We start from the raw sequence: 22,336 nt of genomic DNA on the forward strand, positions 1-22,336 counted from the left end.
AAGTCCACATATCTTAAAGTTGCCAAGTTTGAGAAACAGCGATCTGATACATTTCAGTTCCATGCTTCCTGGTAGGATGTTAAAAACAAACAAACAAAGTAGCTTAAGAAATTAAACATTGGAAGTATAGTACCTTCCTCATGGGAAAGATTTATATTGCAAGTCTGTTTTGTATAAATTAAAAACAGACCATCAAACATCCATGAAACTTCCTTTTCCACTTCTACTATTTATCAAGTTCGAGGATGGCAATAAGATTTGTAGACTGCTAGAGGTACACCATTGAAATTCAAATACTTTGGCCACCTAATGAGAAGGAAGGACTCACTGGAGAAGAGCCTAATGCTGGGAAAGATTGAGGGCAAGAGAAGAAGGGGACGACAGAGAATGAGGTGGCTGGATGGAGTCACTGAAGCAGTAGGCATGAGCTTAAATGGACTCCAGAAGATGGTAGAGGACAGGAAGGCCTGGAGGAACATTGTCCATGGGGTCGCGATGGGTCGGACACAACTTCACAACTAACAACAAAAGAGGTACACCATATATATATGGGTTGCAGTCATTTTTACTTATAAATCTGAGATTCAAGCAGAGGCTGGCTATACAAAATACAATGAACTCAGGCCAACAAATACGGAGTTAGACATTAGTTCATGAAAGAAGTAGTCTTCCAAATCAAAAGCATCTTGCCTTAAATCAGGTATGTCCAACCCACAGCCCATGGGCCACATGCAGCCCTGGACAACTAGTAATGTGGCCCCACAAGCTAATAAAAAATATTTAAAAATAAAGGAAGTTTGTTATTTACTATATTATTATAGTTGTTCATTATAGTTGTTTTTCTTCATTCAGTGTGGTTCAGGCAAGCCAAAAGATTTTTTTGTTTATGAAAATTTATAGGGCCACCCAGCTCATTCTCTTTGACTCTACATAAATTACAAATATAAAAAAAATCTCATATAAAAACAATAAAAAATGATAATCTTCCCCACCGGTGATAACAATCAGTCAAACAAGCCATTTCATGGACTTCATCCCACTCTGACTTTCCCAGGCCTGTAGGCAAAACCAGGTTGTGAGGACTTTGTGAAAGAGTGTCAAAGTGAGGACCAATCCTATCTCTGCGGGGATGATGTTCTACAGGGATGGAGCCTCCACGGAGAAGGTGCTTTTTTTTGGTCCCACTAAATCAGTGGTTCTCAACCTGTGGGTCGGGACCCCATTTGGGGTCGAACGACCATTTCACGGGGGTCGCCAAACAACGCAGTCCGCCATTTTTTCCCCCTTTTCCTTAGCTGTGCTACTCCCTTTTATTCTATTGGCTTTCAAAAGCCAATAGGAATTGTCCAGGCTGTCTCTGCCCTGCTGAGCCCGCCAAAAGTCCCATTCTGCAAACGGTGCTGCACCAGTTGAGTAGTCCTCGACTTACCACCGGCTGGGGGTCGCGGCATTAAAAAGGTTGAGAACCACTGCACTAAATGTACCTCCTTAGGAGTGGGGACCCCCAGCATTCCTTGCCTCCCCAGTCTGGTAGATCAGGTAGAAGTGATCAAGAGAAGATCTTTCAAATAACGTGGTCCCAAGCCATAGGGACCACTATGCCATAAATCCTCAGTTGTTGAAGAGAGTTTTTGGGAGAAGACCATCCTGTCCATCTTTGTGAATACACTGATTCATGTGGCTTCTTGAAGCATCTAGCCTCCTCAGTTAATTAAGGCAGAGTCCCGCTGATTGATTTGAAACAATTATTCCCAAGCTTCATCCCACCCAACTTAATTATCATTTATGATATAGGTGTCCTCTTGGTTGATTATGTACTGCATACCCTCTCCTTCTCTTTCTCAGCCTCCCTATGAACTTACTTACAGTCTTATAGCTGGTGTTTGTTACATTATAATTTTCCACAAGAGTTGCCAATTATATCATGACAATTGAACAGATCATAAATGAAACAAATTCTTCATTCTATTTAGATCAGGGCTTTTCAACTTTTTCACCCATTGTACCACTTTTAGGATATGGCAATATCTGAGTACCAGTTGCCTAGCAAGGTGTCAAAAACTTGATGACCAAAAAAAAAGGGAAAAAAGTGATAAAGTACAGGTAGTCCTCGACTTACAACAGTTCGCTTAGTGACTGTTCAAAGTTACAATGGCACTGAAAAAACTGCCCCCCAGGCCACAGCCGAGCAAGACACTTGCCTGTCCACCCGGTGGTGCTCTTCCTCTTGTCTGAGGTTTTCATTGTTGTGAGCATTTTTGTTGAGGATTGGGGTGGGGGGTGTTTGGTTTTTATTCCCCCCGTCTGCTGGGTGGTTGCAGCAGTTTTTGGTCACTTCATATGATCCTGGGACACTGTGACCATCATAAATATGAATCAGTTGCCAAGCATCTGAATGTAAATCACAAGACCCTAGAGATGCTGCAACATTCTAGCTGATTGGTACTTCTTCAGGGCTCAGCAGAAGCTCCAGGATCAGCGCCACGTTCCAGCTGGAGCCTGGCGCTGATCCTGGCGCTTCCACTGAGCCCTAACAGCCCCGAAGAAGCGCTGATCAGCTGGAAAGTGGCACTGATTCTGGGGCTTCCACTGAGCCCTGAATGCCCTGCAGCTCCAACCATCTCTCACTCAGGCTTGTGCGATGCTGCCACCAGTTCAGCTCATTCCCCTCCCCCGTTACCACTTTTCTAGGATGGTTGCGTACCACCTGCCACGTGCCAATGTACCACAGGTGGCACCCGTATCACTGGTTGAAAAGCCCTGATTTAGATAATTGAATTTAATACAATTCAATGGTTTGCATCAGTCCAGAAAACCAACTTAAATACATGCCTTATAATTCCTAATTTGATTGAAACTAGTTCAATCAAATATTATTAGAAGTTTCTTTTTTCTCATTGTTTTGCGTTTTTGTGTGGCTCTCTCTGCTTCTGCAAGATGCACACAGCCTAGCAAAGGATAAATAAACCCAATTCAAGGGCTCTTGATTCCAACCAGTCCTGAGCCTTGAACCCATGTCAGTCGGAGCATCCCTACCCCACCCAATCCCCACAGCTCCGGGGGGGGGGGAATGTTATGGGTGGGGTGCCTCCAGGGCAATCTCCGAGGGCACGTTTGGAAGTCTCCCATTAAAGTAGATAATCTCTTAGGCTGGAAATCATTGCCGATTGTGATGAATTAGCCATATGGCTTAATCAGACGAAATATCTGCCTTGTGCCTCTAGCTTCTAATGAATAAAAATAGTAGGATTTCTTCAATGAAAAATGCATGGGAGCGTGCCATTCATAAAAACATCCAATTACCCATATGAAGCCTATCCTGCTGTGACCCACATTCACTAGGCTTTAGGAAAGAGGATGACCCTGTCTTTAGAAGCCTAGGTCGGCCTGTCCAGCAGGTGGATCTTCTTCAGTGCGCAAGGTGACATTTCTGCCTATAGATAGAGAACATCTCCCTTGTGCGGGCAAAAAATAGTTCTGTATTCAGAATTCTATATTCTGCATATAGAATATATCCATATTCAAAGCTATTCCTCTCTGAGGGAGGAATACGTGATGGTCTGAAGAAGCAGGCAGGAGGAATTTGGGCTGCACAATGCCAGATGACCGCTCGATGACCCCAAGGGGCTTGAGATTCTGCAACTCATTCATTGGGCCATTGAGGGATTCTCCAGCTCATGTCAAGTGGCCCTAAGCAAGACATCCCTTATTCTTTGGCTTGCCAAAGCACCAGAAGGCAAGTCAAGAAGCAACGGATGGAAACTAACCAAGGAGAGAAAGCAACCTAGAACTAAGGAGAAATTTCCTGACAGTGAGAACAATCAACCATTGGAACGAGTTGCCTTCAGAAGTTGTGAATGCTCCATCAACTGGAGGCTTTTAAAAAGAGACTGGACAGTCACTTGTCTGAAATGGTGTAGGGTCTCCTACGCAAGCAGGGGGTTGAACTAGATCAGGGGTGTCAAACTCAATTTCATTGAGGGCTGCATCAGCATTGTGGTTGCCCTCGAAGGGCTGGGTGGGTGTGGCCAGGGTGGGTGTGGCCTACTGGGTGGGCGTGAATGGAGTGGGTGTGGCCTATTGGGTGGGCATGGCCAGCTCTACATCGTTCACGTCAAGGGGGCCTGTGGAGGCCTGGGCAGAAGTGGGACAGATCTGAGGGGGTGGTACCAGGGCAAGTGCCAAGGCATGGTCCATTTCTTCATTCCTCACAAAGGGTGACACCTCCCCAGTATGCACCCAGAGGTTGGGGCCAACACGGCAGGGGCTGGTTCCTCGCTCTTTCCAGACGGCCTTGTGGAGCTAAGACTGAATGCGTTTCAGCATAGATGGCCACCACAAAATTGTACATTGGCTCCCGGCCGGCCTGGGCCAGGGCCAAGGCAGCGGGGGGCGTTCCTTCACTGTTTCCAGGATGGCTTCGCGGGCCACATGAAACCACTTCACGGGCCTCATCCGGCCCCCAGGCCTTGTGTCTGACATGTCTGGACTAGATAGAAGATCTCCAAGGTCCCTTCCAAGTCTGTTATTCTGTATTCTGCTTATTTAATTAGGTCTGAGAAGGCATTCTCAGATGTTTTGGCTATGGAGCTTAGTATTGTCTACAAGGAGGGGAAAACTGATAGCTTTCCGGTTATCACTAAATCACAGCTGCTAAAGTCCCTCACTGTTGGCAAGGATTTCTGAGAGCTGGAGATTACTCATACTTTTGAAGCCACAGGTTCTTAACCCCTGGCGTCAGATTCATTCAGAGAGCTAGCTCTTTTGCATGGCTTCAAACCAGAATCCATTTGGAAACAGGAGCATCTACTACTCAGTGACATCTCTTTAAGTCCTCTTTGCTTGAAAACGTGATGGAAAGGCTAACAAACCATTGAACTTGGCAATAAACTTGTAAAATTATAAATAAGAAGTCACAATAGTATTTTCCCCCCCTGATTCTGGTGTGGTCACTGGTTTGATTTTCCATCTATCCTGAATATTAACAGGAATCAGCTCATTGCTTTTTATTTACTTCCAGCCTTACTCACCCTGAAATAGTTATTAAACAGCCACAAGAGTCCACCCCCTTGTATTCTAATTCACAAAACACCCTGTGATAGGTGCAGATGTAGCCCTGCCTCTGTATCTACTTTAACAACGATATGTTGACCACGATGTCACCTGCAACATAAGAGAAATATATTCCTGGTGATTCTCCAATGAGATAAATGCCATTATCTGTCAACTAAAAGACCTCCAAAGTCTATTCCAACTCTGTTATTCTGTTATTCATTGGGCAAACAAGCCAGTCTGGATGCAAAAGAAGACATGAATGCTGATGAGTACACAGCTATTAGAATACTTAGAGAAAATCAAATTTAGGAAGCATCTGTTCATTTCATAGGGTGTGCTCATCCACAGGTTACAAGAGGAGAAGTGTGTACATTACAATCTTAACACAAACTTATATCTCACGTTCCCTTAGGATCTCAGTGCATCCTCATTCATCCTTTTCTTTGTAATAGCTATTTTCGCTCCGTCATTTTTTTTAAAGAACAGAAACAAAGCAAATAGCTGTATTGTGCAGTGATTGGGTTCCAGTGTTTTCTCTGCTAATTAATCTGATTAATGACTTGCTTCATTTTGATGACTTATGATTGTGGCACCTTTGATTAAAAGTTTCTTTTTCTAAGGAAAGATCTCCCTCAGTTATTAGTGTGTATTCAGCAGTTCCAGAGACGGAGGCATTCTTTTCATTATTCTTTCTTTTATTCAATAAAAGGGGCTTTTTTTTTCCTTTGTAAAAAGAATTAAACGAAACACATGTCACTTCCCCAAACAGACAAATGGTAGAAATTCACTACATAAATACAACATAGGAGCTATTCATACAGAACAGGAATCAATAAACAGTGCAGAAGATGTAAGAAGGAAGTTACTAATTAATCCTGCAGGATATCTGTGCTAAATAGACATCTGTGAATTTATAATTACAGATGGACTTTGGCTACGTACAAGGCCGATGCTCAATAAAACAGCAGGATCATTTTTATTCTGCTTCTAGTATTCCAAGCTGGACAGACTCCTGATGTGGAAGCAATGTGAGCTTGAAACAAGCATGACATTTTGCATTTGCCCTTATTATTATTCAGCATTCTAAGGTCATCTATTAAGTCATCCTTGATATTAAATTGTCTCTCTTCACCTCCCGACATGCCATCCATTTCCTAAGCCCAGATCTAAGTCCCTTTACTGTAGATTAGTCTGCTACTCATCATTAAAATGCACCAGTACAGTAGCTGCAAAGGAAACCAGAGGGATTGAGAATTTTGCTGCTAACTATAGAAAAGGCCAAGGTGCCAAACAGCAAAAGGTACAGGCATAATCAGTACAGTCACTCATGCAAAGATGAACAAGGCAGATTACTCGCTTCCAGGCATCATTAAACATTTATCCTTGGTTGTTACCTAGATAAGGACACTGGCAATTTATCAAGAGAGCAGTCAGTCCAATGCATCAGTTTTACCCTGTCCTAACATATACTGGCATTATTAACTTATTTGTTAGAGGATTTCATGATATGTTACTGATTTTATTATTTCGGTACCAAAGGAACTCTGAAGATCGCCTGACAGCAGCAACCCAAGTGATGCCAAATTGGCGATAGGCACCCAGTGATGTAACCAGAAAAGGGCCAGGATGACATATTTGCATCAGGTCATTTGATGCAAGGAGCTAAATCATAGCATCATTTATCAGATGATGTCATTATGCAAGTATGGTTATTTGCCCATCCTTCTCTTCCCTGTGGAGAGGAATACGTTTTGTCTCTTGACTAGATAAGATGTCCTAAAATCTGAGATCAGCTATTACGTCCCCTCTTCACTTTCTGTGCTGGAGGAGGAGGAGGGGGAGGAGGAAGAGAAGGGGAGGAAGAGCAGGAGGAGCAGGAGCAGGAGGAAGAGGAAGAGAAGGGGGAAGAGGAGGAGGAGAAAGAGAAGGAGGAGGAGAAGGGGAGGAGGAGGAGGAAGAGGAGGAGGAAGAAGAGGAAGAGAAGGGGAAGGAGGAGGAGGAGGAGGAGGAGGAGGAAGAGGAGAAGAAGAAGGAGAAGGAGAAGGAGAAGAAGGAGAAGGAGAAGAAGGAGAAGGGGAGGAGGAGGAGGAAGAGAAGGAGGAGGAGGAAGAAGAGGAAGAGAAGGGGAAGGAGGAGGAGGAGGAGGAAGAGAAGGAGAAGGAGGAGAAGGAGGAGAAGGAGAAGGAGAAGGAGAAGGAGGAGAAGGGGAGGAGGACGAGGACGACGGAGGAGGAGGAGGAGGAGTCTATATGAATCATTACAGTATGTACTGGACCAGTGGTTCTCAACGTTTGTGTGACGGCGATCCCCGTCACACAAACGTTCTGCACATGCGCGGCGCCGCGCGCATGCGCTGCACCACCCCCATGCGCGGCGCGCATGTGCGGCGCCGCCCCCTGAGGGGGAAAAATGGCGGATCGCCGCCTTTGGCGACCTCCGAAAAATGGTTGATCGACCCCAAATGGGGTCGCGACCCATAGGTTGAGAACCGCTGTACTGGACTGTCTCTTTAATTTTCTGGTTTTGGCCTGACTTATTTAATTTGGGTTGGTGGTTCATTTTCTAAAGTTATGAGACACTTTGTGGCTCCCAGCTGCACACCTCTGTCCAAAATCTACTTTCAGAATAATTGTGGGGTCTGTGTAAATGAGCTGCTCTTCCCCCCTACATGCACTCATCCTTACATGTTAGTGGTTTCCATGGCAAATTTCCATCTGTTTTTGACTGTTTTAACAGGCTTTTTAAATTAAGGCTTAACTATGTCAGTGTTCCAAGATTAGCTTTGTCTTTGAATAAACCATATGTCTCCTTGACAAATCCTGCTATGCCAATAACACAAAGTGGAAATGTTTAGAATCAGTTTTCACACATCTTTCCTGATTAAAAACAAAGCAGTTAGGAGTCACAGAGGACAGGAATATTTGCACAAAAATTCAGTTCTTGTTATCTAATACAATTCTTGATTTTTGCATATAATGGGTCACTGTATCAATCAAATGGAGAGAAGGAGAGAATTCCTTATTTTTCTATTATTTCTTGGCTGACCAAAGCCAAAACTGGGCTATCTATTAAATCTATGCAATGCAAAATGGATCAAATGCCTTCTTTTATTTCAAGCAAGCTTTTATAAAGACAGAGCTCTTCATTTGGCAGAAAGTGACAAGATCTGTTTATTTGAAATTGCAAATCCTTTGAAAGTAATATGACATTCCACATGTTTCAAAAGTTGGACCTTCGTTTCAAGAAATGTATCTTTAACCCAATAGCCTAACTACGTGATGCACAGAAATATGCACACATGTACACAAAGAGTGTGTTTGCCCATTATTGTAAGCCATGTTTTGGTATTTATTAAATAATTGGATTGGTCCACACCATTGGATAGGTTCACACAACACACTGAAACCATCATCTGTGATCTCCAAACCATGATAGTCTAATATGACATACCATGCCAAAACCAAACTTATAGAATACCTTTGAATCAAAAATTCATGAAATAGTTCATGCAGTAACAATAAATCATAGTAGCAAATCCAGAACAAAAGACAAAAGGCTCTACTGGAAAATCTCCAGAAAAGGAGATGTCACCATCCTTGGTCATTACCTCAATATTAAATTGTTCTTATTGTCAAGAGGTTCCCTGTAAGATTCACTTGAAATATACATTTCTGAAACTTAAATTCTTTCAATCTTTTCATGTCAGCAGTTTGGATATTAAAAACTCTAGCAAGGTTGAGTTGGAAGTTGAAGCTTCCGGTCTGTGCATGTTAAGTGTTTCTGAGGGGAAATTGAATTTGAGCCAAGATTGCTCAAGTAGATTTTATAAGAGAAAGGAAATTTATTGACAAGAAATATATTATGGGGAAAGGCAAACCTGAAAACTTGCTAACTACATCCTACTAGAAGAGTCCAAGACAGTGGTTCTCAACCTGTGGGTCGGGACCCCATTTGGGGTCGAACGACCATTTCACGGGGGTCGCCAAACAACGCAGTCCACCATTTTTTTCCTCTTTTCCTTAGCTGTGCTACTCCCTTTTATTCTATTGGCTTTTGAAAGCCAATAGAATAGACTCTCTTGAATAGAGTCTAATTCTATTGGCTTTCAAAAGCCAATAGGAATTGTCCAGGCTGTCTCTGCCCTGCTGAGCCCACCAAAAGTCCCATTCTGAAAACGGTGCTGCACCAGTTGAGTAGTCCTCGACTTACGACTGGTTGGGGGTCGCGGCATTAAAAAGGTTGAGAACCACTGGTCCAAGATAACATGTTCCGGGTCTGTCTCTCGGATACACACAGGAAGAGAATGGGCAAAGAAGGGACCCAGAGAAAATCCTCGATTCTTCCCTATCAGTCACCTGAACAAGTGAGTGTGTACGTGTAGCCCAAAATGAGTGTTTAACTAGCCCAAAAGCTCTGATATAAACCCTTACAAAAGATCAAGAATACAATCTTTCCAAATTGGGTCAAATAGAGATTGCAAGTTGGGTCTTGACCTAAAGTTCAAGCCATTGCTGATGAGGTTGAAACTTCATTTACTTGCTCATTTCCTTCATATATATTATTTATAACAAGCAAGCCAAAGACAACAAGGACTACATTTTTCCAAGAGGCCTGCCTAAGGGCAGTATCTAAAAATCATGTGTAGAGGGCAGTCCTCTGACAAAATAGCAAAAGGTTGAGGGAAATATCATGTTATAAAATAGCTGAGACAAACCCGCAAGCAGGACTTTCCAAGGCTCTTCTTACTAATGATATAGAACAGAACAGAACAGAACAGAACAGAACAGAACAGAATAGAATAGAATAGAATAGAATAGAATAGAATAGCTGGAAGGAATCTTGTAGGTCATCTAGCCCAACCCCCTGACCAAGCAGGAAACCCTACATCATTTCTGACAGATGGCAGTCCAGTCTATTTTGAAAGCTTCCAGTGTCGGAGCATTCACAGCTTCTGGAGGCAGATTGTTCCACTGGTTAATTGTTCTGTCAGGAAAGTTCTCCTTAGTTCTAGGTTGCTTCTCTCCTTGATTAGTTTCCATCCATTGCTTCTTATCCTGCCCTCAGGTACTTTGGAGAATAGCTTGACTCCCTCTTCTTTGTGGCAACCCCTGAGATATTGGAACACTGCTATCATGTCAGTCCTCATCCTTCTCTTCATTAAACTAGACATACCCAATTCCAGATCTTTATATGTTTTACCCTCCAGTCCTCTGATCATTTTTGTTGCTCATCTCTGCACTCTTTCTAGTCTCAATCTTTTTTACATCGTGGTGACCAAAACTGGATGCAGTATTCCAAGTGTAGCCTTACCAAGTCATTGTAAAGTGGTATTAACACTTCACGTGATCTTGATTCTATCCCATTGTTAATGCACCTAGAACTGTGTTGGCTTTTTTGGCAATTTAATTGGTAAATTGCCAATTAAACAAATAATGTTTAATTGCCCAGTTTCATCTCTTGTACGTAGCTGGTAACACCATACAAACAGATATTCCATTTCATGTGTTTTTTCCACTGTATCCTTTTTCACTAAAGATTTTGAGAGTCTGCACTTGATTCTTTGTCTTGAAGGCAAACAAGAGTTTTGAAGAATCTATTTTTACAAAGCTGATGCAATCCAGATGACAGTCAAGATTCTCCATTGCTGCTATTTACATTTTTAAAAGTCTTGTTAATAACATTTGCACATTTAACATTGCATGTTGATGGCCCATTTCCTCTTAGAATTTACCCTACATTACAATCTGCTTATGTTTTATTCTGAAAACTGAACACAAACTATTGAGCATGCTTAGCCCAGCTTTGTGGACTGTAACCATTTCAGATCAGTCAATTGTAGAAGAGGTTAAATATGAATTAGTCATGTAAGTAGCCTTCTTGTTTTTGTTGCTGGCGGTAAGAATGTCAGTATTTGTTTAAACTATTTGGAGAAGTAGGACATGGTGGACTATTCTTGCTTAATTTTCATGTACATGTTTGAATTATCAATCTATCTCATTGCACAAAGCTACCTACTGTAAATTTTGATTTTAGCATATGTTTATTTTAGAATTTAGCATATTTAGCACACATGCCTTTGAGTTCTTGTAGTTTTCTTGGCAAGATTTCAGAAGTGGTTTGCCATTGCCTTCTTCCTAGGGCTGAGAGAGAGTGACTGGCCCGAGATTATCCAGAAGATTAGGAAGAATGGTTACAGGAATTGGGTCTGTGTAGTTTAATAAAAAGGTCATAATAGCAGTGTTCTAATATCTAAGGGGCTGCCACAAAGAAGAGCAGGTCAACCTATCCTTAAAAGCACCTGAAGGCAGAACAAGAAGCAATGGATGGAAATTAAACAAGGAGAGAACCAACCTAGAACTAAGAAGTGTGAGAACAATTAATCAGTGGAACGACTTGCCTCCAGAAGTTGTGATGCTCTATTACTACAGGTTTTTAAGAAGAAACTGAACAACCATTTGTCTGAAATAGCAATATCACTTAGACCAGGGGTCTTCAAACCTGGCCCTTTTATGACTTGTGGACTTCAACTCCCAGAATTCTTCAGGCAGCCTGCCTGGCTGAGGAATTCTGGCAGTTGAAGTCCACAAGTCATAAAAGGGCCAGGTTTGAAGACCCCTGACATAAGACTTATGTACCACTCCACAGTGCTTTATAACTCTCTTTGAGTGGTTTACAAATGTCAGCATATTGTCCCTAACCATCCAGGTCCTCATTTTACTGACCTCAGAAGGATGGAAGGCTGAGTCAACCTTGAGCTGGTCAGGATTGAATTCCTGGCTGTGGGCAGAGTTAGCCTGCAATACCGCATTCTGACCATTGTGCTACCAGGGCACTAGTATAGAAATGGTATAGTTTCCTGCTTCAGCAGGGGGTTGGACTGGAAGACCTCTAAGGTCCCTACCAATTCTGTTATTCTAATCTTTTTTGTATCAGTTGTTTTTATGCCTAAGGCAGGAATAGAACGCAGGTTTTCCCAGTTCCTAGCCTGACGCCTTAACTGCCACATAAAACAGGATATCATGATATATAAAAATTTTCAGATCCATCTAAGTAAACTGTGATCACAAGTTGCTGAAGAACATGAGGGCAAGATATTGTTCTAACCATGAACTTATTCACCCATTGACATCTGCCTACAACAGAAGCAGAATATTAACTGGGCATATCTGTGGTTTAGTCTAGCTAGCCATCTTTTGATCTACATAATTGCTGACAGCAAATTTCCTTACCTGGGCACTACCCAGTTCCCAGAATTCATCCGTCAGTCTGACACTCGCTCAGAATTCTGGGAGATAAAGCTGCCACATCTGCAGGGTGGACAATTGGCTTGTAGTCTTGGTTAACACAAGTCACTGAATAAAATAGCAGACTTCAGTAGCTGCAGGCTGGTTTGTCCATATCAGACTGATATGAATTATCTGAATTCATATCAGTCTGTTATTTGTTTATGGTTGTGTGTCATTCAAACTCAGAATATTCAGTAAATTTAGTCAACTGGGTTGCTTAAATTAACTATACAGAAATGTTATACACACAAAACTGTTGTATACTTGTTACTATTGGACAGAAGAGCTTACTTGCCAGCGGCTTGAACACAGCTTAATCAGACCTTGAGGGAACGGACTGGGTTGGTATAACTCACTAAACCACCCCAAAAGCTAACTATAATTAAGAAGCGCCTGAAGGCAGGACAGGAAGCAACGGATGGAAACTAATCAAGGAGAGAAGCAACCTAGAACTAAGGAAAAACTCCCTGACAGTTAGAACAATTAACCAGTGGAACAACCTGCCTCCAGAAACGGTGAATGATCCAACACTGGAAGTTTTTAAGAAGAGACTGGACAGCCATTTGTCCGAAATGGTATAGGGTTTCCTGCCTGAGCAGGGGGTTGGACTAGATGACCTCCAAGGTCCCTTCCAACTTTATCATCATCATCATTATTATTATTACAATTACGAGGAGACAAGATCTGCGCATTATACAAATGGAGCCACTCTGTTTTTTACTGATGAGGTGAAGTATGTTGGACGAATGAAGCTTGCGACATACACAACAGCTATTATCTGTCTTTTCCCCGGAAGAACCACATATACATGAAAAGATGTAATAAAATGGATTAGATATATGCCTCAAAGGGGTGTTAAACTGGGGAACTAGTCATAAAAAGAACTAATTTCTGGATACAATCTTCTGCAGACCTAATAAAGTCTGTTCTCACTACTCTTCCAGAAAGAAACAGTCAGAGAAAACAGCTTCTGAGTATTGCTTCTTGAGAATTTTGTTGCTCTGGATGAGACGCTATTGCAGGGTTCTTCAAACTTGGCCCTTTTATGGCTTGTGGACTCGAACTCCCAGAATTCCTCAGCCAGGCACGCTGGCTGAAGAATTCTGGGAGTTGAAGTCCACAAGTCATAAAATTTGAAGACCCTGCGCTATTGGATCCCAACAACAGTACCAAGAATAGCCATAGTATCAACTTGAATGCAGGTGGTCAAGAGAAAGTAGCAACAGGCCTCTGTGCCTAAGGAATATTAGGAGCTTCATAGCTGAGCTGCAAAAATCCAGAAAACAACCGTTGGATGGCAGCCACGTTTTATATTTCTCTTTACTACCATTTACTGATTTCTCAGATATTCCCTAAGGAAGTTAGCAGCTAAATTTTTTTGCAAATAGAAAAAGGAACCGATCCTAACTGCGAGGATCATCTGCATACTTAACAAATTAATAATTGTTAATAGCAAATATTTGGGTTTGTTTTGAAAAGGAGTCTTTTTTAATTAAAAGCACAAGGGTTGAGGGCTGCCATACACATTTCTATTATTTGTTCATGGTGTTATTCAATCTTCTGGTGCTGCCCGTTTGTGATTGTAGAGAACCAACCTAGAACTAAAGAGAAATTTCCTGACACTGAGAACAATTAATCAGTGGAACAACTTGCTTCCAGAAGTTGTTCATCTCTGTAGGTTTTCAAGAAGAGATTGGACAGCCATTTGTCTGGAATGGCATAGAGTCTCCTGCCACGGGCAGCAATTGGACTAGAACAAGGTCCTTCCGACTCTAAATCCTATGTTCTAAGAGAAGGAGCAGAACCAAAGACAGAAGGACAATCCAGAGAATAATTGGGAACGTTAGCAAGAGTTAAGTACTTGTGCTTTCGTACTGAAGTGTACAGGCTTTTTAATTCAGTGATGACAGTCTGTTTCTTTTCATTCTCACTGGTCAGAGATCATCAATCTGCCAAAGAAGAGAGCCTGCATCATAGACAAGCACAAATAATTTGTCACAGTGGAGGCAATTGTCAGATTAAATAGTATTAACCCAGTCAAGGTTCGGCATGCAATTGGAAGACGGTAGCAGAGTTAAGCTCAATTGTACGTCTGTTTTTCCCCGAACAGAAGAACTATCCAAGATCATTGCCTAGATGGGACGATTTTCTCTCTGAAAACAGACATTTGGGTTTTGAGGAGGAAAGTCCAGGTATAACTTGAGTTCAGAGACTCTGCTTATTTATTCAAGGCTTTTAACAGAGTGTAGCTGAATCCAGAAACTGCTCTACGTAGAGTGAAAACAGAGAAATTAAGAGATTTGGGAAAACAGCTTTGCCTCACAAGTCCCTCCCCATATATTAGTAAACGGAGGAGACATGTTAGCTGAAGCCACACTATACATCAGATTAAATTACCAGGGCACTTAAAATGCATCCCAATGTACAGGTTTTCCAACACCACTTCTCTGTTTTTGTGAGTTGGCCTGAAAGTGTGATGCCTAAGAAAGGAGGACTAAAACTTCAATTTCCTAGTTAGTCCAACACTTTAATCACTGAACCAAATTGGCTCTCATGATTTTCTGCTCTATGTATAATGTTGTAGAGGCATTTGTGGAAAATAAATGCTGTTGGTTACAGCCTAGGAAAAGAGTACCTGGACAGCTACATAAGGTGATAAGACCGCAATCTCATCAATTTGCCTTCTGATAACTGGGTGTTTCTGTCCTTCACAAACATCCATCAAAGGGCCAGATTAGTACACTTCAGAAGAAAATGGAAGGATTCAGATTTATAGCAGGTGGCAGAACTAAGTGACCTTGGCTGATGTTGAAAACCTAAGCAGGTGAAACGCAGGAAAGATGACTGGGTTATAGCATAGATTGGAAAGTTGAAAAAAAGAATTCTTGAAAGGCCTACTTTTCAGATTATTTCTATATTGTTAAACACAACTCTACACTAGGCTGTGTGAGGCTGATCTGAGACTTTATGATACCAGAGGGCATCACCCAGCCAGCTTTAACTTATCTTAAAAAAATAAAAAAGTAATTAAGCAAGGTGAATATTGAAACATGGTTTCTATTTGAATAGACCTTTTTTAAAAATAACACCCTGAAGAAAGGCAATGACAAGCCACTTCTGTGTTGTTTCCAAGATAACACGCTCATTTAGTTTGAGTAGAACTTGACTCTAAGGTAGAGTGGGCAACTATGGGCCCTTCACCACCTGAGGATTTTGCTGGCTCAGGGATCCTGGGAGTTGAAGTCCACAGGTGGTAAAAGGGGCCATAATTGCCCATCCCTTCTCTAAAGAGACTTCGTCTCACTTTAAATATGCAAAACTTAAACACAAATGGATTGTCATTGATTATGCTTTTTCCACTCACTCTACATTACCCATATGGGTGTGCTTGGTAGCCCATTCTGGACTATTGATTTTAAACTGAAGTCAGCAATGGGATAGATCTGGGGGAAAAAATGCAGGTTTTCCTTGAATAAATAGATTTGCAAAACACTGCCTGTTGATTAGACCAACAGTGTCTTGACTACAATAGTGTGTCCATTTTTGGCATGAAAAAAATTAGCCAATGGGAGACTGACTCAAAGACAACTATGACAGTCAAGAGACCAGAAACCTAGGTGGCATGAAGACAGATGGCAGCAACTAGGAATATTTAGCTCCAAGGAAATAAAACCAAGTGGAGTTAATGGGCACTCTTCAAATACTTGAAAAAACAGTGACTTAGGGCAGGGGTAGGCAACCTTGGCTCTTTTATGACTCATGGACTTCAACTCCCAGAATTCCTGAGCCAGCATGGCTCAGCTTGGAAACCTCTCCCTTTCCCCTCCGCATGGCTGGCTCAGGAATTCTGGGAGTTGAAGTCTACGAGTCATAAAAGAGCCACGGTTGCCTACCCCTGACCTAGAGAAAAGGTCCGAACGGTTTGCCCAGATTGTAGGGCACAGAATACTAGGTTTAAGTTCTGCAGGTGCCAAGGGTGTTTCTATTTGGATACTCACTGCCGACTTCTAACAAAGTCCATAGGGAACCTGGCAAGAGGTCACAAAGGGTGATTGTGTGTGTGAGAAACCCTGTCACCACACGGGATTTGACTTAATCACGGTAACTGGGACTGCTGTCATTAATTCAATGAAGTCGCATGAAGTCGTATCTTACTACCCTGTCACTTTCAGGTCCCAATTACCCTCAGTAAGCAAGGGCCACCTGTAATCTTTATTACTTTTTTTTATTTATTTTAAAAACCCAATCATTAATCTTAAAAAAAATTAAATTGAAAATAGAAAACTAAGAAGGGGAGAAGGAAAAACCATCTAATATTTTATACTTCTCAATAGTCACTGGTTTACCAATTTGCTACTATAATGGTGATCACGTCGACCCAGAACATTGCAACTGTCATACATACATGCCAGTTGCCAAGCACTAGAATGTTGATCACGTGACCATGGGGGTGCTGCAATGGTACTGTGAAAACTGGTCACGTCACTTTTTTCAGTGTCACTGTAACTTTGATCGGTCACTAAAGAAATGGTTGTTAAGTTGAGGAACACCTATACAGGCAATCCCCAAGTTGCGAATGTTCCCTTAGTGAAGGTTCAAAGTTACACAATAATTGCCCCCTAGTACTTACGAGCAAGTCCCGAAATTATGAATGTTGCTGCACCACAGCAGTCGTTCACCCTTACGAATGACCGCAGTGGCACTGCAACATTCACCCTGGTTATTCCCTCCCTCCCTCCCCAGCCCCACCCTAGGTCTCCCTAGGCACCAGGCTTTCAATATTCCCTCCGCGAAGATTGAGATCCTTCGCTTTCTTGGCTGCTCCAGGCCTTTGGTGCGTTCAGAGAATGGAGGCCTAAAGTAACGCAAGATCATGTGAGATCAGTGGTGTAAGATCTCACGCCACTGATCTCACGATACTTTAGGCTTTTGTTCTCTGCAACAGAGAACCGAACCGAAGCGGGGGGACACTTCCACGTGCCTCCAGAGACTTGATCTGGGCGTTGGGAGGCCTTTTCCAGGCCGCTGCTGCCCGGATCTGAGGCCGGGGGATGCTTCTGCATGCCTCCGGAGGCTGGATGCAGCTGTCGGAAGCCTTTTCTTCGGTCGAAGTACGAGATTCACTCCGAGTTTTCGAGTTATGAATGGAATGGGCAGGTTCCATTCCATTTGTAACTCGAGGACTACCTGCATTTGTGTTTCAATGAAATATGTTAATCCTGGCCTTTATTCTGGTTTTTGTCTCATTTTTATTTTTAAATCTTGCTTTGTAATGAAAAGTGGTATTGAAATACTTTTAATAATATATAAATAGTATAAATAATATATAAATTCTACTTTTATTTGAACAGAAAAAAAATAACATAATTCGCACAGTGTGCTCCAATGTTTTCAATAGCCAATGAAGGACATTCGGAACCTTAAAACGTAGCTGCATTTGCTTTCTTTTATTAGAAAAAATACTCCAGCAAAGTCTACAATCATCTGTCAATTATGAATGGCATATAAGAGATTCATGAAACAATAAGAGTTTTAAAAAAAATACAAATACAAACTATATCTGAAAACACCTATTTGGCAATGTTATACTTCTTAAAGAAAGAGAACCCAAGCAGTTAAATGACCATTTAATGAAGATAAAGCAGTAACTGAAGTGCTTAAGCAAAATTAAAAACAAAAAGACGAAACAAACGGCATCTGTTATTAAATAGTTACATTGCCACAGATCTTTATGAAATACCATTGTCAAACAACTACAGTATTCTAGAACCGTTCCATGTCAGCAGTGCTTCTGATCTGCACAATAATAAAATTTAAATGTTTGTGAAAACATTCTAAATCAGGGGTTCTCAACCTTGGCAACTTTGCTGGCTGAGGAATTCTGGGAGTTGAAGTCCACGAGTCTTAAAGTTGCGAAGGTTGAGAACCCCTGTTCTAAATTCACCAGGAACCAAACAAGCATTTTACCTTCATTAAGGCAGCTCTCCTTATACAATTGGGGGTAGGGGGAACCACCCCAACTTCCATCTCCCAAAACTTTAGACTTTTAATTTATTTGCTGTTTAATTAAAAAAAAATAGTGTAAAAATGTTGCTGTAGTAATGCAAAAAACAAAAAAAAAAACAAAACACCAATAAAATAAAATAAAATTAAAAAAAAATCCTCCTAAACAGGAAGGGTTTAATCATGCAGTCTGACTGCATATAGCCACCTTATTAAGTCATTTATTTTACATTTGTTCCTTCCAACAAGCAAGGAAAAAGATTGATTTCATATCCATGTTCAGCAGTGAGGTGCTGTAAATCTTCTATGGATATTCTGTATCCTTCAAAGATTTCTGAAAGGATATTTTATGTGTTTTGTTCTTATAACAGTAGTATAGAGTCTCTTAGAAATCCAAGAGACATATTATTGTTAAGAAAGGTGCTTGCTTTAAACAAATTCTGGCAGCGCTAATGACATAACAATATCCTTCAATATTATTTCTACCATAATATATACATTTTAACTTCCATGCCTCTAGGAAAAAACATCTACATTTTGCGATATAAAAATATATTACAAATCTGCAAAACTATTTACAAGCAACATCCCATTCTCTATATGCAACTTTTTTTTTTTTTGTCTCAATACAAGACAAACAAAGTACACAAGTTTTCTAGTCCTGTAGGGTTAAAAAAAATCCGCAATTCCTTGTTTAATAAAGTGAGGAAGCAATTTAATTCTTTTCATAGCCAACTTTGGTGCATAAACGATTGTATTTTTAAATGCTTCTTTTTAAAAAATACTTTCTTTTTTGGGGGGGGGACAAACAGAAACATTTAAGCCAAAAGAAGGGAAAGGGAGACAATATAATCTTTAAAAGCCAGCTGGAGTTTTAAAAGCCAAATAGAATATAAAACCAATGTTGTTTCTTTCTTTTTTTTATAGATATTATTATAGTCTGATTAATATACAGTAATATCTTATGAAGAGGATCGGATATACAGCAACACGTAACACTGATCAACCTCCTCTGAATATATATATTTATATTCTGCTAAAAATCAACGTATGCCACCACCATTTTGCTTAAACATGATACCACCACTTAAGGTTATGTGATTGGACACAAGTTCACTAAAGTGACAATGGAGACGCTTCGCCAAGAATTCTCTCTAGCTGTTGCTTATCAGTGATGAGATTTCAAGAGTTTGCTTACCAAAAAAGAAAAAAGAAAAAGTTAAAACGTGAATAACAACGGCCAGGATGGTTTTCACCTGGCAATTCAGCGATTGCCCGTTCATCCAATACAACTTTCATAAAAGTCACTGAAAAGAAAAACATTGGTGATGCACGCTAGAGAAGCTTTTGCTTCACCTCTTACTGTACCATCCATTAAGGTATGTTAGACATTTATATATAATATATTCCATAGATGCTTCAACTTCATTCACAGAATGGTTAGACCAATCATAGGCTGGCAGCAGTTGGGCACAGAGGGGATGGGTGTGCCTTGTCTGTGTGGGTTATGTGTGTCAGTGGGATGAAGGTAAAGGACTCAAGGAATGTGCAATTCTAATTCCATGGTCAGTGCCCCCACCAAGTCGACTTCTACCTCTTCAATCTCTTCTGTGGCATTGTTCTAGAAGGAAAAGGAAACACAAGCGTTGGTGGCTTCTCAAGAAAGTTTAACTTGCCCTGGTTAACAGGTTCTCCCTGTTGGGAATTAAGACGGCATTACGGAAAAATACTTCTACTGTCAGGAAAGAGGCTGGTGTGTTTTCTGAGGAGACGGCCAGGTTGAAGTCAGTGGGAAAAAGTTAAGTATTCAAAACATCTGGAAGCAGAAGGAATGCCATATTTCTGTTTATTCTTCAGATACTGATATGGATGATAACTATGCGATACTATCTTTCAGAAAAGAGGGTAAAGGACCCAACAGAAAATATTCATAATAATCAAAAACAGACTCACATCGCTCACTTCACAAAAAAAAAAAAAAGATTAATTAAACTTTTCATCTTTCTCACACTGAGGCTGAGGCCGGTATGAAGTTTCAAAGCTGTATTCATCGCAATATTTTCCATTATTTCTAATGGGAACATCTGCCTTGTTCCCACTTGTACCTCTGACCAAGACTGCAATTGCCAAAAAGTCTTTTGTGTATATCCTCAAAGCTTCATATATTTAATTAAGAAACGGACTAAAAAGGAGAGGATTTCAGAAAGTGGTGCCAGGTCTGAACTGTGATTGTACGTTATTGCACTGTACATAATTGAAGGCTCAAGAAAATGGTAAGGGCCACATTGCTGCTTTATCATTCATATTGCAAATTTAGCCATTGTGATTACTTCTGTTCAATAATACTTTTTAACAGCATGTATTTTCCCAAAACAAAATTTAAATGGATTAATCTCAAGTATGAGAGGTAAAAGGTAAGCTAAAAGGGACTCAGATGAGCCTATAGTATACATTTCTATAAACATACTGCTGTGTATAGAAGATGTCAGAATGAGGATGATTAGCCTCCATTCACTTAACAACAATTCCACAGTGTTTTGGGACCACATCTCTCCTATCTCTGCAACCTGAGATAGTCCTTGACTTACAACCAGAATTGGGAGTAGAATTTTTGTGGCTAAGCAAGGTGGTTGCTAAGTGAATTGCAGCTGATTTTACAAGCTTTTTTTTTTTTTTGCCGTGATTGCTAAGCAAATCGCTGCAGTTATTAAATGAATCACGTGGTTGTTAAGCCAATCTGGCTTCCCTGTTGACTTTGCTTGTTGGAAGCTGAACGGCAAGGTCACAAATGGTGTTTGTGTGACCCCAGGACCCTGCAACTGATATAAATACATGCCAGTTGCCAAGTGCCTGAATTTTGGAGATGACCATGGAGATGCTGCGATGGTTGTAAATGCAAGGACAGGTCACTTTTTTTCAGTGCTATTCTACAGTCAAATGGTCGCTAAATGAATGATTGTTAAGTCAAGGACTACCGGTAACGGCACTTATTAGGCACTAGAACAGGGGTCTTCAAACTTGGCCCTTTTATGACTTGTGGACTTCAACTCCCAGAATTCCTCAGCCAGACACACGTGCCTGGCTAAAGAATTCTGGGAGTTGAAGTCCACAAGTCATAAAAGGACCAAGTTTGAAGACCCCTGTTCTAGAATCTGGAGCTTCTAACATTTAAAAGACCCAATGGCAGCAAAATATTAGTTATATCTTTGACGATAAAATCATAAATCAGTTCTTTTCAGATTACCTTTGGAGGAAAAAAGTACAGAAGATATAGTTATGGACACTTATAGAGTCTATGGAAAGTCTCAATCATCCAGGTCATGGTTGTCCCAAAAATGCTTTGCCAAAAGGCGACTGGACTTTCTTATTTTTTTTCCTTGAAAACATTTCACTTCTCATCCAACATCTCTGAAGTTGAACTGAAGAAGCTTCTTGGATGAGAAGCGAAATGTTTTCAAGGGAAAAAAAAACCCAAGGAAGTCCAGTTCGCTTTTGGAAATGACATTTAGTGTTTTCACAAAATCATACTTATGAAAAAAATATATAGAATCTAACTGTATAGTAAAGTTCAAAAGTAAATTATGATATGTCCCCATCCTAACCCCAAAATGAAAAGAAAAGAGGCATTTAATTTGTTTAAATGGCACGGAGCACTAAGATCTTAAAGTAATACTACATGTATTACAGGCTGAACAGAATGCGATTTTTTTTTTTTAAAAAAAAGATAAATTTGGACTTTAAAAAAATTGGTATACAAACCAGCATGGGATCTTAAGAGAAGTGATCTTTCAGGATTCCACTGAATGTACCTCCTTTACTAGACTTTCTGTACACCAAGCACAAAAAAGTAAAATACACTTGGTAAATACACATATTTACCCGCCAGAGTTTTAAGTTCAAAAGCAGTCATGTGACCTCAGGCCTTGAAAATTAACTTCTGGATGCTGTCAAAGTAATGAAATGTTTTTTTTCCCTCTAACATCTGCCAAAAA

General features: G+C 40.8%; 1 protein-coding gene across 4 annotated transcripts in view; it reads right to left on the minus strand.

Moving 5' to 3' along the window:
• Nucleotides 1–17,768: 17,768 nt before the first annotated feature.
• The window catches only part of AEBP2 (AE binding protein 2), a 48,242-nt gene continuing 43,674 nt past the window's right edge, over nt 17,769–22,336 (minus strand). For 2 of the 4 annotated variants that reach the window (XM_039332890.1, XM_039332888.1), the window contains 2 exons: nt 22,104–22,170; nt 17,769–19,965 (listed from right to left, as the gene is read on the minus strand). In XM_039332890.1, coding sequence (XP_039188824.1) covers nt 22,116–22,170 — 55 coding nt within the window. In that variant the 3' untranslated portion in view covers nt 17,769–19,965; nt 22,104–22,115. The remainder of the gene's footprint in view (nt 19,966–22,103; nt 22,171–22,336) is intronic. The other 2 variants (XM_039332891.1, XM_039332889.1) reach the window with 1 other exon arrangement.

This window comes from Crotalus tigris, unplaced genomic scaffold (genome assembly GCF_016545835.1).
Source record: "Crotalus tigris isolate CLP2741 ecotype Arizona unplaced genomic scaffold, ASM1654583v1 scf7180000024469.1203045, whole genome shotgun sequence".
Classification (NCBI taxonomy): Eukaryota; Metazoa; Chordata; class Lepidosauria; order Squamata; family Viperidae; genus Crotalus; species Crotalus tigris.